Below are 14,601 nucleotides of genomic sequence, written 5' to 3' on the forward strand. Positions count from 1 at the left end.
TTCAGAACAGGTAATACACACAGTTATGGTAATGAGCTGACTGAGAACATGTGCCACACAGGTATGCCAATTTAAGGTCTTGTCACTATCACAGAGTTGTGTTTTATAAATTAGTTTGATTCCAAGGCTATTTCAAAGACAATCAGTAGCTGTTTTTGAAATTGCCCACTCTCTGAGACTTTTTTTCTGGATTCCACTTCTCACTTCATCCTGTTTAGGTTTCCCAAAAATTTCAAAGCGTCTTCATGGAGCAACAGAGATTGCAAATGTTTCCAGACTATGAAGCTGGAACAGCTAAAGCAGATAATTTGGGTTTGGCAGGACCCAGAATGACCCTGAAAAAGAGAGCCAACTGGATTTCCTTCATAAAGGTAAAGAGACTCGTGGTGATAGTCATCTATCAGTGATGTCAGCAGTGTCACAGTGTCATCTAAGCAGGCTAGGCAACCTGGCAACACCAGGTTTATGTAGTCCCTGTTGTCCCCTCTCCTTAGTGCCCTCAGCAAACTGTCCTCTTTGAATAGGGGAGATGCTTCCCTGTCCTCAAGGGAGGCAACTTAGAGAACCTGGCCTTGTGTGCCACACTGTCCCAGCTTTTTGCCTGCCTTGGCTCTATATCGAAGTTTGCTATGCTAATCTGCCTTCTCTGAAGGTTCTCCAGATGCCTGTACCCCACTCTAATGGGCCCAAACTCCCTGCTTATTACTAATGATCTCAGATACTTGGCAAGAGCTAAGCTTACTATCCAAGGGTGTGATTGACTTGTGTAAATCCAACCGTTGAGTCAAAAACTATTTATTTGGTACATATTGTATATCAGGTGTGGCCGTTCATGCTGGAGATACACAGTTCACAAACAATATGCAAGTAAGCAGACTAAATAAGATGATTTTAGGTAGTGCTAACTATGGTCAATTCTTGTTATTCAAGGTAGTTGTGTTCTGGAAAGTCACCAGGAACACTGAGTTAGCAAATATTGAATCGTTACCCCTAGGGGAAATAGAGTTAGTTCCTGTGAACCTCTCGTCGGAACACTCATCAATACATAACTGTTTTACGTGTGTTTCTGTTTAAAGACATCTTATTTAAAATATATTGTTGATTCATTAATATTGAACTAATGACTAACAGCACTATAATTCATGCCTGAATGAAGCTTATTTAACACATGTATTTTTTCCAAAAGGTACATCACACAGCCTTCTAATGCTTAGGAACATTAGACATTACTTTGGCACTACCCATGGGGACCATTTTCAACAGTAAAATGACCACCAAAAAGCATAAAAATGTGAAGAATGTGGCACTAAATGGACCACAAAAGGATCCTTGTTTGTAATATGCGAGCAGAAACAAGAAGGCAGAGCGTTGCCTTGTTCAAACTGAGTTGAGAATATGCCCATTGAGTGATTCAAATTTTTACCACCCTGCACACGCCTATGAGTGACTGTGAAAACTCTACTAGTATTGAGTTTTGAGTCACAAAAAATGTTAGATAGTAGGCAAAATCACAAACATGGAATCCACAAACAACAAGGATTGATTGTATCATGAAGAAAAGAAAAATCTTGGCCAGGTGCAGTGGCTCACACCTGTAATCCCAGCACTTTGGGAGGCCAAGGTGGGTGGATCACGAGGTCAAGACATCGAGACCATCCTGGCCAACATGGTGAAACCCCCTCTCTACTAAAAAAAAAAAAATACAAAAATTAGCTGGGCGTGGTGGCGTGCGCCTGTAGTCCCAGCTACTTGGGAGGCTGAGGCAGGAGAATCGCTTGAACCTGGGAGGTGGAGGTTGCAGTGAGCTGAGATTGCGCCACTGCACTCCAGCCTAGTGACAGAGTGAGACTCCATCTAAAAATTAAAATAAAATCAAATAAATTTTGTATGACTGTTTTAGTCTATTCAGGCTGCTTTAACAAAATACCATAAACTGGGTAGCTTATAAAGAACAGAAATATATTTCTTACAGTTCTAGAGGCTGGGAAGTCCAAGATCAGGGGGCCAGCATGGTCAAGTTCTGGAAGGTCCTCTTCCAGGCTACAGGCTTCTGCTTCTCCCTGTGTCCTCACATGGTGGAAGAAAAAAGCCAAGCTCCCTCAGGCCTCTTTTGTAAGGGCATGAATACTGTTCATGAGGGCTCTACCATCATGATCTAATCACATCCCCAAATTCTATTACTAATGCCATCACCTTGGGGGTTAGGTTTCAACATTTAAATTTTAGAGGAACACATTCAGACCATAGGAGTGAATCAGGATGGACTGAGAGAAATCAAAGATTGCTCCTAGTTCCATCTAGTGCTTGAGGAACAAGGTAGTCCCTGTAAGGGAAGCCAGACTTTCTGTTTTAGATTGTTACACTTGATATCCAAGAATAGATATCAAAGGAGTAGTTGGATATAATAGGCTGGAGTTTAGGGCTGAGATATAAATTTGAGTGTTAATGGTGTTTACAGCAACAGAACTTATTTTTGAAATACAGTTTATTAATATGAAAGATGTTTTAAATGTGGAGTCACATGGAGTCTGTGGGTGAACTTTCTTTTGCCCTGTAAATAAAGTGCAATGACCAACTCTGATGGATTTAGGGTCCCTGCTGCTTGTGGGTGGTATGGTGTCATCCCAGATAGATCTACTGCATCTTATAGGCCAGGCACCAACAGGAACTGGTGCTGCTGTCTCCTTCAATGGATCTGTGAACCCATGAAGACCCTTTCCAAAAGCTCACTTGTCCTAGCCAACCTAGCACCAAAGCCAGATACCATTTCAGAAGGTCCTTGAATCTCTTTGCTTGCAACTTTTATTGAGAATCATTCTGTTATGTTGTAACTTTATGTGAACATGTTTGTCCACTAGATCAAGCCAAAATGTGATCCATGGCAAAAGAAGCTTTTGACTAAATTAAAAGAACGGAGAAGAACAGATGCATTATTGCAACTCCAAGCAAAGTTTTTGAAGGTGAGAAAATAACCATGTTTCCATGTAGATGTTTGCTAAAATCATTCTCAAAATATGCAATTTTCTTTCCCTTTTTAAAAATGTTGGCATGGATTCACTATGACGGCTTTATTTGAAACTTTTTTTTTTTTTTTGAGACAAGAGTCTTGCTCTGTCACCCAGGCTGGTGTGCAGTGGCGTGATCTCGGCTCACTGCAAACTCTGCCTCCTGGGCTCAAGCGATTCTCCTGCCTCAGCCTCCCTAGCAGCTGGGATTACAGGCGTGCACTACCATGCCCAGCTAATTTTTGTATTTTTAGTAGAGACGGGGTTTCACCATGTTGGCCAGGCTGGTCTCGAACTCTCGACCTCAAGTGATCTGCCCACCTCGGCCTCCCAAAATTGTAGGATTACAGGCGTGAGCCACCATGCCTGGCCTTATTTTAAACTTTATAATCTAATTGCCACACTTTAAAAATCCTGTTAGCTTTCAGTAGAGAATAAAAAATTGTCAAAAAGCTGGACTTTAGGGCCAGGCACAGTGACTCATGTCTGTAATCCCAGCACTTTGGGAGGCCAAGGCAGGAGGATTGTTTGAGCCCAGGAGTTCAAGACCAGCGTAGGCAACAAAAAGAGACCCTGTCTCTACAAATTATTTTCTTTAAAAATTAGCCAGGTGTGGTGAAACACACCTGTAGTCCCAGCTACTCAGGAAGCTGAGGTGGGAGGATTGCTTGAGCCCAGGAGGTCAAGGTTTCAGTGAGCCATGATTGCATACTGCACTCCAGCCTGGGTGAGAGCGTGAGACTCTGTCTCAAACAACAATAACAACAACAAAACAACAACAACAACAAAAACCAAAAACAAAACCCAAAAAACTGGATTTTAGTCCAGCTTTAACATCAACTCCCTGTGATATTTGTCTAGTCATGTAACCTCCTTGAGCCTTAGCTTCTTTATCTGTGAAACAAAATACTCAACTAAATTATTTTTTTAAATATTTTAATTGACAAAAATTGTACATAATTATAGGGTACAGAGTGATATTTTGATACATACAGTGTATAATTATCAAATCAAGGTAACTAGCATATCCATCTTCTCAAACATCTATTATTTATTTGCCCTGGGAATATTCAAAATCCCCTTTTCTAATTATTTGAAAATATACAATAAATTATTGTTAACTACAGTCACGTTACAGTGCTATGGAATGCAAGAACTTATTTTCCCTATCTACTGATAATTTTGTATCCTTTAAACAATCTCTCCCTATCCCACCCTCACCCTCTCAGCCTTAATAATCACTATTCTACTTTCTGCTTCTATGAGAACAACTTTTTTAGCTTGTGAAAATGGGTAAGAACATGTGGAGAACCTGAGTAAGAACATGTGTTTACCTTTCAGTGCCTGGCTTATTTCACTTAACATTAAGCCCTCCAAGCTCATCAGTGTTGTTGCAAATGACAGGATCTCATTCTTTTTACGGCCAAATAGTATTCCACTGGGTATATCTAACACATTTTCTTTATCCATTCATCTGTTAATGGATACTTTTATCTTGGTTATTGTGAATAGGGCTGCAATAAACATGGGAGTACAGATACCTGTTCAATATACTGATTTCCTTTTTTAAAAATTTATACACCATAGTGAGATTGCTGGATCATGTGGTAGTTCTAGTTATAGGTTTTAGAGGGACCTCCATACTTTTTTCAATAATGGCTATGGTAATTTATAAGTCCAATAGTGTATAAGAGTTGTCTTTTCTCTGCATCTTTGCCAGAATTTGATTTTTTTTGTCTTTTTGTTAATAGCCATTCTAAGTGGAATGAGATTATATCACATTGTGGTTTTTGATTTGCATTTGATGATTAGTGATGTTGAGCATTTTTTCATATACTTGTTGGTCATTTGCATACTTTCTTTTGAGAAATATCCATTCAGGATAATTTTCCCATTTCTGGATCAGATTATTTGTGTGTGTGTGTGTGTGTGTGTGTGTTTAGTTTGAAATAATCCCGCTTGTCTATTTTTGCTTTTGTTGTCTATGCTTTGGAGATTATATCCATAAAATATTTTCCCAGACCAATGTCCCGAAGTGTTTCTCCTTATAGTTTCTTCTAATAGTTTTATAGTTCAGAGTCTTATATTTAAATCTTTAATCCATTTTGAGTTGATTTTTGTATATGGAGAGAGAAGGGTCTTGTTTCATTTTTCTGCATATCCAGATATCCAGTTTATCCAGCACCATTTATTGAAGAGACTGTTCTTTCCCCAATGTATGTTTTTGGTGCCTTTGTTAAAAATCACTTGACTATAAATGTGAGGATTTATTTCTGGGTTCTCTATTCTGTTTCATTGATCCATGTACCTGTTTTTATGCCAGTACCATGCTGCTTTAGTTACAGTATATTTATAGTATATTTTGAAGTCAGATAATGTGATGCCACCAGCTTTGTCCTTTTTGATCAGGATTACTTTGGTTGTTTGGGTCTTTTGTGGTTCCGTACACATTTTAGGATTATTTTTTCTATTTCTGTGAAGAATGTCAGTGGTGTTTTGATAGGGATTGCTTTGAATCTGTGGATCAATTTGGGCATGGTCATTTTTAACAATATTAATCTTTTCAATCTATGAACATGGTATTTCTTTCCATTTTTTGTGTTTTCTTCCATTTCTTTCATTGGTACTTCGTAGTTTTTATTGTAGAGATCTTTCACCTGCGTGATTAATTTTATTCCTACATAATATTTTTTATAGCTATTGAAAATGTAATTGCTTTCTTGGTTCCTTTTTCAGCTAGTTTGTTATTGGTGTATAGAAATGCCAATAATTTTTGTATGTTGATTTTGTATCCTGAAATTTTACTAAATTTGTCTGTCAGTTCTAAGAGTTTTTGGCAAAGTCTTTAGGTTTTTCCACATATAAGATCACATTGTCTTCAAAAAGACAATTTGACTTCCTTTTTTCCAATTTGAATGCCCTTTGTTTTTAGTTTTGCCTAGTTGCTCTGGCTAGGACTTCTAGTACAGTGTCAAATTGTAGTGGGGAAAGTAGGCACATTTATATTGTTCCAACTATTAGAGGAAAAGCTTTCAACTTTTCCTCATAATGTTAGTTGTAGGTTTGTCATATGTAGACTTTATAGTGCTGAGGTAAATTTCTTCTATGCCTAATTTGTTGAGAGTTTTTATCATGAAGGGATGTTGAATTTTATCAAATGCTTTTTCTGTGCCTATTGAAATGATCATGTATTTTTGTTCTTCATTCTCTTTGTGTGATGTATCAAGTTTATTGAGTTGTGTATATTGAATCATCCTTGGATCCCTGGGATAAATCTCACTTGATCATGGTGTATTAATCTTTTGGTGCGCTGTTGGATTTGGTTTACTACTGTTTTGTTGAAGATTTTTGCATCTATGTTCATCAGGAATATCAGCCTGTAGTTTTCTTTTTTGTTGTTCTGTCCTTGTCTGGGTTTTGTATTAGGGTAATATTGGCCTTGTAGAATGAATTTGGAAGAATTCCCTCCTTTTCATGTTTTTGGAGTAGTATAAGAGGAATCCACGTTAATTCTTTAAAAGTTTGGTAGAATTCGGCAATGAAGTCATCCCGTTCTTGGCTTTTCTTTGTTGAGAGACTTTTTATTACTGATGCAGTTGTGTTCCTTGTTATTCATCTGTTCAGGTTTTCTACTTCTTCCTGGTTCAATCTTGATAGGTTGCATGTGTCCAGAAGTTTACCCATTTCCTCTAGGTTTTCCAATTTGTTGGCCTATAGTTGTTTATAATAGTCTTTAATGGTCCTTGTGTTTTTTTTTTTTTTTTTTTTTTTTGAGACAGAGTTTCGCTCTTGTTGCCCAGGTTGGAGTGCGATGGCGCAATCTTGGTTCTCCACAACCTCTGCCTCCCGGGTTCAAGCAATTCTCCTGCCTCAGCCTCCCGAGTAGCTGGGATTACAGGCACCTGCCACCATGCTTGGCTAATTTTGTATTTTTAGTAGAGACGCAGTTTCTCCATTTTGGTCAGGCTGGCCTCGAATTCCCGACCTCAGGTGATCCACCCACCTCAGCCTCCCAAAGTGCTGGGATTACAGGTGTGAGCCACTGTGCCCGGCCTAGTCCTTGTATTTCTGTGGTATCAGTTTTAATGTCTCCTCTTTCATTTTTAATTTGATTTATTCAGATTTTTTTTTGTTAGGTAGTCTAGCTAATGGTTTTTCAGTTTTGTTTATCTTTTTAAAAAGTCAGCTTTTTGTTTCATTGATATTTTGTATTGTTTTTAGTTTTTAATTAATTTATTTCTGCCCTGATTTTTATTATGTATTCCCTTCTACTTATATTGGATTTGGTTTGTTCTTGCTTCTTTAGTTCCTTGAGGTGCATCAGTAGGTTGTTATTTTCAAAATTTACTACTTTTTGGTGTAGGTGTTTGTTGCTATAAACTTCCTTCTTATACTGCTTTTGCTGTATCCGATAGGTTTTGGTATGTTATGTTTCTTTTCTTTTTTTTATTTTTATTTTTATTTTGAGATGGAGTCTCACTCTGTCACCCAGGCTGGAGTACAGTGGCGTGATCCTGGCTCACTGCAACCTCCACCTCCCGGGTTCAAGTAATTCTCGTGCCTCAGCCTCCTGAGTAGCTGGGGTTACAGGTTCCTGCCCCCAAGCCTGGCTAAATTTGTATTTTTGGTAGAGATGAGGTTTCAGCATTTTGGCCAGGCTGGTCTTGAACTCCCGACCTCAGGTGATCTGCCTGCCTTGGCCTCCCAAAATGCTGAGATTACAGGTGTGAGCCACCACGCCTGGCCAGCATGTTGTGTTTCTATTTTCATTAGTTTCAATACATTTTTAAAATTTGCTTTTGAATTTCTTTATTGATTTGTTGGTCATTCAGGAGCATGTTGTTTAATTTCCATGAGTTTGTGCCGTTCCCAAAGTTTCCCTTGTTATTGATTTCTAGTTTTATTCCATTGAGGTCTGAAAAGATACTTAATATAATTTTGATTTTTAAAAAATTTTTTGAGTCTTTTTTTGTGGCCTAACATTTTGTCTATCCTAGAGAGTGTTCCAGGTGCAGATGAGAAGAATATGTATTCTGTAACTGTTGGTTAAAATGTTCTGTAAATGTCTATTAGGTCCATTTGTTTATAGTGCAATTTAAGATTGATATTTCTTTGTTGAATTTCCATCTAGATGATTTCTCCAGTGCTGAGTGTGGGGTATTGAAGGCATCAACTATTATAGTATTGGAGTCTATCTCTCCCTTTAGATCTAATAATATTTGGTTAAATATCTGGGTGCTCTGGTGTTGGGTGTATATATATTTATAATTACTATATACTCTTGCTGAATTGATCCCTTTGTCATTATTTAATAAACTTTATCTCTTTTTACCGTTTTTGACTTAAAATCTATTTTATCTGATGTAAGTATAGCTACACCTGCTCACATTTGGCTTCCATTTGCATGGAATGTTTTTTTCCATCCCTTTTTTTTTTTTTTTTTTTTTTAGTTTATGTGTCTTTACAGATGAAGTGAGTTTCTTCTAGGCAGCATATAATTGGATCATTTTAAAAAATCAATTCAGACGGTCTATGTCTTTTAATTGGGGAATTTAAACTATATTCAAGGTTATTGTTGATAGGTGAAGGCTTACTCATGTCATTCTGTTAGTTGTTTTCTGGTTGTTTCATATAGTCTTTGTTCCTGTTTCCTTTCTTATTGTTTATATTTTCAGTTTGGTGGTTTTCTGTAGCAAAAAGATTTGATTACCTTCTCTTTCTTATGTGTATCTGCTCTATCAGTAACTTTTATACTTTTGTCTGTTTTCATGAGGGTAGTTATTGTCCTTTCACTTCCAGATGCAGGACTTCTATATTTCTTGCGAAGCCAGTCTAGTGATGATAAATTCCCCATTTTCTCCTTGTCTGGGAAAAACTTTATTTTGCCTTCATTTCTGAAGGTTAACTTTGCTAGGAATAGTACTCTTGACTGGCAGTTTTTCTTTTCTTTCAGCACTTTAAATATATCATCCTATTTTCTTCTGGTCCGTAAGGTTTTGCTGAGAAACCTCTGTTAGTCTGATGGAGATTCCATGATATGTAACTTGACACTTTTCTCTTGCTGTTTTTAGAATTTTCTCCTTTGCTTTGACTTTTGACAGTTTAACTATAATGTGCCTCAGAGAGGGCTTTCTGGGTTGAATTTGGGAACTTTTGAGCTTACTAGATATGGATATCCATATCTCTCCTAAGACTTGGGAAGATTTCAGTGATTATTTTATTATGTAGGTTTTCTATGCCTTCTTCCAGCTCTTCTCCTTCTGGAATTCCCATAAAATGAATATTTGTTTACTTAGTGGTTTTATATAAATCGTTTAAGCTTTCTTCATTTTTTTCTTTTTTGTCTGGCTGGATTATTTCAAAAGACCTTCAAGTTCAGAAAATTTTTCTTCTGCTTGATCTAGTCTATTGTTGAATTTCTCAATTGTATTTCTTATGTTATTCACTGAATTCTTTAACTCTAAGATCTCTGTTTGGGTCTTTTTTATATCGATCTCTATTGAGTATGTTATTTATTTATTTTTTATTTGTTTTTGAGACAGAGTCTTGCTTTGTCACTTAGGCTGGAGTGTAGTGGCACAATTAGAACTCTCACTACAGCCTTGAACTTCTGGGCTCAAATGATCCTCCCACCTCAGCCTCCCAAGTAGCTGGGACTATGTGCATGTACTACCACACCTAGCTAATTTTAAAAATGTTTAGTAGAGACAAGATCTCACTGTGTTGCCCAGGCTGGTCTTGAACACCTGGACTCAAGCAATCCTCCCACCTCAGCCTCCCAAAGTGCTGGGATTACAGGTATAAGCCACCATGCCTGGCCAGATTTTTCATTTAGATCATGAATTATTTTTCTGATTTCATTGAGTTGTCTATCTGTTTTCTCTTGTATCTCACTGAGTTTTCTTAAAATAATTATTTTGAATTCCTATCCAGGCATTTTATAGATTGCCTTTTCTTTGGGGTCTGTTGCTAGATACTTACCATGTTCCTTTGGAGGGGTCATGTTTCCTTGCTTTTTTGCTTCTTGTATTATTACATTGATATCTGCATATCTGGTGGAATGGGTGCCTCTTCCAATTTTATGGGGTAGCTTTTATAGGGATACATTTTCCCCATAGATGTGTCCTATAGTGTTGGTTAGGTAAGGATGCTTTAGTTTTGGTTCTGGATGGGTACAGTAGACTAGTCTCTGTGTGATTTCTTTGGCTGTATTCAGTGTCTGCAAGTACCTTACCGGCCTAGGCTCTGGGTATTTGTGAAGGCAGTGCTGTGGCTTTGCTTGGGGTAAGGGCCACCAAGTGGGCCAATTCTTAGGTTCTGGAGGGCACACAGTGGGCATGGCATCTCTGCTGGTTGCAGGGTTGGTGTTGCAGGCACCAGTCAGGCTGGATGTTGGTTCCTGGGATACTGGTGTAGTACATGGTGGCTCTGCCACTGGAGGAGATGGGTTTGCTGGCAGCTGTAGGCACCAGGTGGACCAGTCATTGGTCCCTGGGGAGCCTGCACCTAAGTGATACTTTTATTTTGGTTAAAAAAAAAGTAACATAAAATTTACCATCTTAACCATCTTTAAGTACAGTACGTCCTCATTGAACGCCATTGATAGATTCTTGGAAACTGCAACTTTAAACAAAACAATGTATAAGAAAAATCAGCATTTTTTCTCATCAACATTACAATAAAATGATATTGAATAAAATGATGTTATCTGAGGACCTGCTCTACATTGTTTTGCTTAAAGTTGTGGTTTCCAAGAACCTATTGATGACATTAAATGAATATTTACTGTATACCATTCAGGGATACAGAAAATGTATCCCTATAAAAGCTACCCCATAAAATTGGAAGAGGCACCCATTCCACCAGATACACAGATATCAATGTAAGAATACAAGAAGCGTCCAGGCACAGTGGCTCACACCTGTAATCCCAACACTTTGGGAGGCCGAGATAGGTGGATCACCTGAGGTTGGGAGTTCGAGGCCAGCCTGACCAACATGGAGAAACCCCGTCTGTACTAAAAATACAAAATTAGCTGGGCATGATGATGCATGCCTGTAATCCCAGCTACTCGGGAGACTAAGGCAGGAGAATCGCTTGAACTTGGGAAGCAGAGGTTGTGGTGAGCTGAGATAGCACCATTGCCCTCCAGCCTGGTCAACAAGACCGAAACTCCATCTCAAAAAAAAAAAAAAAAAGATTACAAGAAGCAAAAAAGCAAGGAAACGTGACACCTCCAAAAGAACATGATAATTGTGGCATTGAATACATTCATAATGTTTCACAATATATCTCCAGGATGTTTTTATCTTGCAAACTTAAACTCTATACCCATCAAACAACTCTTATTTTCCCTTCCTCCCAGCTCCTGGCAACCACCATTCTACTTTCTTTTTCTATATGTTTGGCTACTTTAGATACCTCATATAAGTGGAATCATGCAATATTTGTCTTTGTGGTTTATTTTACTTAGTATAATGTCCTCAAGATTCATCCATGTTGCAGTGTGTGTCAGAATTTCCTTCCTTTTTTCAAGGCTGAATAACATTCCCTTATAAGTATATACCACATTTAAAAAAATCTATTCATCTGATATGAGGATTTGGGTTGCTTCCACCTTTTGGATATTGTCAATACTGTTGCTATAAATATGGATGTGCAAATACCTCTTCAAGATCTTGCTTTCAATTCTTTTGGATATATATCCAGAAGTACAATTGCTAGATCACATGGTAATTTTATTTTATTTTATTTTTTTAGGAACCACCATACTGTTTTCCATAGCATTTGCACCATTTTACAATCCCACCAACAGTGCACAAAGGTTCCAGTTTTGCCACATCTTCACCAACACTGGTTATTTTATGATTTTTAATAGCAGCCATTCTAATGGGTGTGAGGTGAAATCTTACTGCGGTTTTGATTTGAGTTTCTCTGATGATTAGTGATGTTGAGCATCTTTTATATGCTTCTTAGCCATTTGTATATCATCTTTAGGTAATATCTATTCAAATCCTTTGCTTATTTTTTCTTTCACCTTTCTTTTTTTTTTTTGTAATTGACTGCCTATTTTTAAATCAGTTTATTTGATTTTTTCTTGTTGAGTTGCAGTTCTTTTTGAGACAGGGTCTCACTCTGTTACCCAGGCTGAAGTGCAGTGGTGTGACCTTGGCTCACTGCCACCTCCTCCTCCTGGGCTCAAGTGATCCTCCCACGTTAGCCTCTCAAGTAGCTGGGATTACAGGTGCACACCACTACACCAGGCTAATATTTTGGTATTTTTTTGTAGAGATGGGGTTTTACCATGTTTCCCAGGCTGGTCTTGAACTCCTGGGCTCAAGCAATCCACCTGCCTTGGTCTCCCAAAGTGCTGGGATTACAGGTGTGAACCACTGCACCCAGCCTGGAGTTCTTTATGTATTCTGGCTATTAGCCACTTATTGGATATATAATTTGCAAAACTTTTCTCCCATTATATAGGTTGACTCTTCGTTTCAATTGATTTGCATCCTTTGCTGCACAAAAGTTATTAAATTTGGTGTCATCCTATTTGTCCATTTTTGCTTTTGTTGCTTCGACTTTTGGTGTTATATTCAAGAAATGGTTGCCAAATTTAATATCATGAAGCATTTCCCCTATGTTTCCTTCCAAGAGTTTCATAATTGTAGGTCTTACATTTAGATCTTTAATTCATTTTGAGTAATTTTTGTATGTGGTATAATGATAAAACTTTATTATTTTGCATGTGGATATTCAGTTTTCCCAACACCATATATTGAAGACATTGTCCTTTCCCCATTGAGTGGTCTTGGCACCCTTAACCATATATGTGAGAGTTTATTTCTAGGCTTTCTACTCTATTCCATTGGTCTACCTGTCTCTCTTTATGCCAGTACCATACTGTTTTGATTACTATATCTTTGTAATATTTTTTGAATTCAGGGAGTGTAAGTTCTTCAACTTTGTTCTTTTGGAAAGTTGTTTAGCTGTTTGGGGTCCCTTGAGATTTCATATAAATTGTAGGATGAATTTTTCTATATCTGCAAGAAATGTCTTTGGAATTTTTATAGAGATTGAAATAAATGATCTTTGAGGTTCTTTGTGATATTAAAGTGATGTAGTATATATGTATCACTTAAGTAGCAATTCAGTTCTGGAATTATTATTAAATTCTTTACCTCCAGATGAGAAGAAGGGACATTTATTCAGCTCCTTCTACATGGTAGGCATTATTGCAGCACTCTGGGTAGAGACATCATTAGTATTTTTGTTAGGTTGACTTGCCCTGCTCTGCATGGAAAAGCCAGGATTCCTGCAGAGATACAAGCCCAGGTCTGTGTCCTTATAAAGCTTGTGCTCTTCTTGTGCTACACTTCTGTGCCCTCCTCCATTGTCCAGAAGCTTCCTAACAGTTGACAGAGTTTGCACCCAATGCTGATGGGTGTTTATCTTTTCACTGATGTCACAACAGTTGTGGGAGTACCACCTGCTATTGTCTTTAGGGGATTGTCACATAATTTTTAAATGAGCTACTATGTATATTTGAATACTTACAGTGCTAAATGGACAAACATATTTGGGGAATCATGATGCTGGACTTTAATTTTATTTTTTAATTGAATAAAGTCCTACCTAAATTTTCTTCCTTGTTCACGTGTATGTGACCAAAGTCTTGCTGAGAAAAAGGGAATATGCTTCTCATAACCATTCCTTCTCTTCTCTATTCTCCCTGAGATTTCCAACCCTGAGCGAGTAATGCAAGTGCTCCAAGATCATGCTGCAAAGACAGTCATGCTGGCTCCATATCATCCATCTTTTGTGGCTTCCCAAGGTTTGCATCAGTGCAATTATGACCAAGTCTGGGAGAATATTTACAACATCAACCTCTGTCAGGTACTACAGGAAGAAATAACCAATATGCCCTTTTATGCAACTTGCTACCTGTGTGTAGCCCTTAGACATTTACTTTGGTAGTTTTTCTGACACCCTTCCCATGAAAATCTCTATCATCTAGCCAGGTTTATTTTCATTATAAGAAAGATTAAGTGCTCATTAAAAAGAAAGATATAAAGAAGTATAACATAAGATGTTGTTCCTACAAGGACAGATACTTAAACCAGTAAATGCCAGTGCAAGGCTGTACATCCAAGGGCTAAGCAACCAATGAGTTGGACAGTTATTAAATATCGTATTTAGAAAGTGGTCCCCAAAGCGTAGATTCTATTGGGGAAAGCCTCTTGAAGGAGAGGAAATTGAGCTGGGTTTGAAGGAAGCATAGGACTTACGGAAGTGGTGGGGAGGAAAGTAGGGAGTGCATTCTAGGAGGTACAGCATGAAGAGCATGCTGAGGAGATACTGGATGTGATGTAGTCAGAGCCAGCTTAGTTGAGTCGAAGATTCATGTGGAAATACAGTGAAAAGAAAGGATGTTTGTTTATTTGTCAGGGGAGGTGCTGGTTGTGAATGCTCATGCATTCCAGACAAAAGAATCTGTGCTTTTTCCTATAAGGAAAATATTTCATACAAAGGCATATGTTTAAGGAAAAATAATGTGACAGCAAAATGTTAGTTGGACTGAAAGAGGGAGAGTTTGGAG

General features: G+C 37.9%; 1 protein-coding gene across 1 annotated transcript in view; it reads left to right on the forward strand.

Annotated features, from left to right (window-relative positions):
* Positions 1–14,601, forward strand: part of LOC112204050 (uncharacterized) — a 190,771-nt gene that overhangs the window by 38,875 nt on the left and 137,295 nt on the right. The window contains exons 9-11 of the mRNA XM_054686851.2: positions 219–371; positions 2,859–2,960; positions 13,740–13,898. Coding sequence (XP_054542826.2) covers positions 219–371; positions 2,859–2,960; positions 13,740–13,898 — 414 coding nt within the window. The remainder of the gene's footprint in view (positions 1–218; positions 372–2,858; positions 2,961–13,739; positions 13,899–14,601) is intronic.

This window comes from Pan troglodytes, chromosome 5 (genome assembly GCF_028858775.2).
Source record: "Pan troglodytes isolate AG18354 chromosome 5, NHGRI_mPanTro3-v2.0_pri, whole genome shotgun sequence".
NCBI classification, from domain to species: domain Eukaryota; kingdom Metazoa; phylum Chordata; class Mammalia; order Primates; family Hominidae; genus Pan; species Pan troglodytes.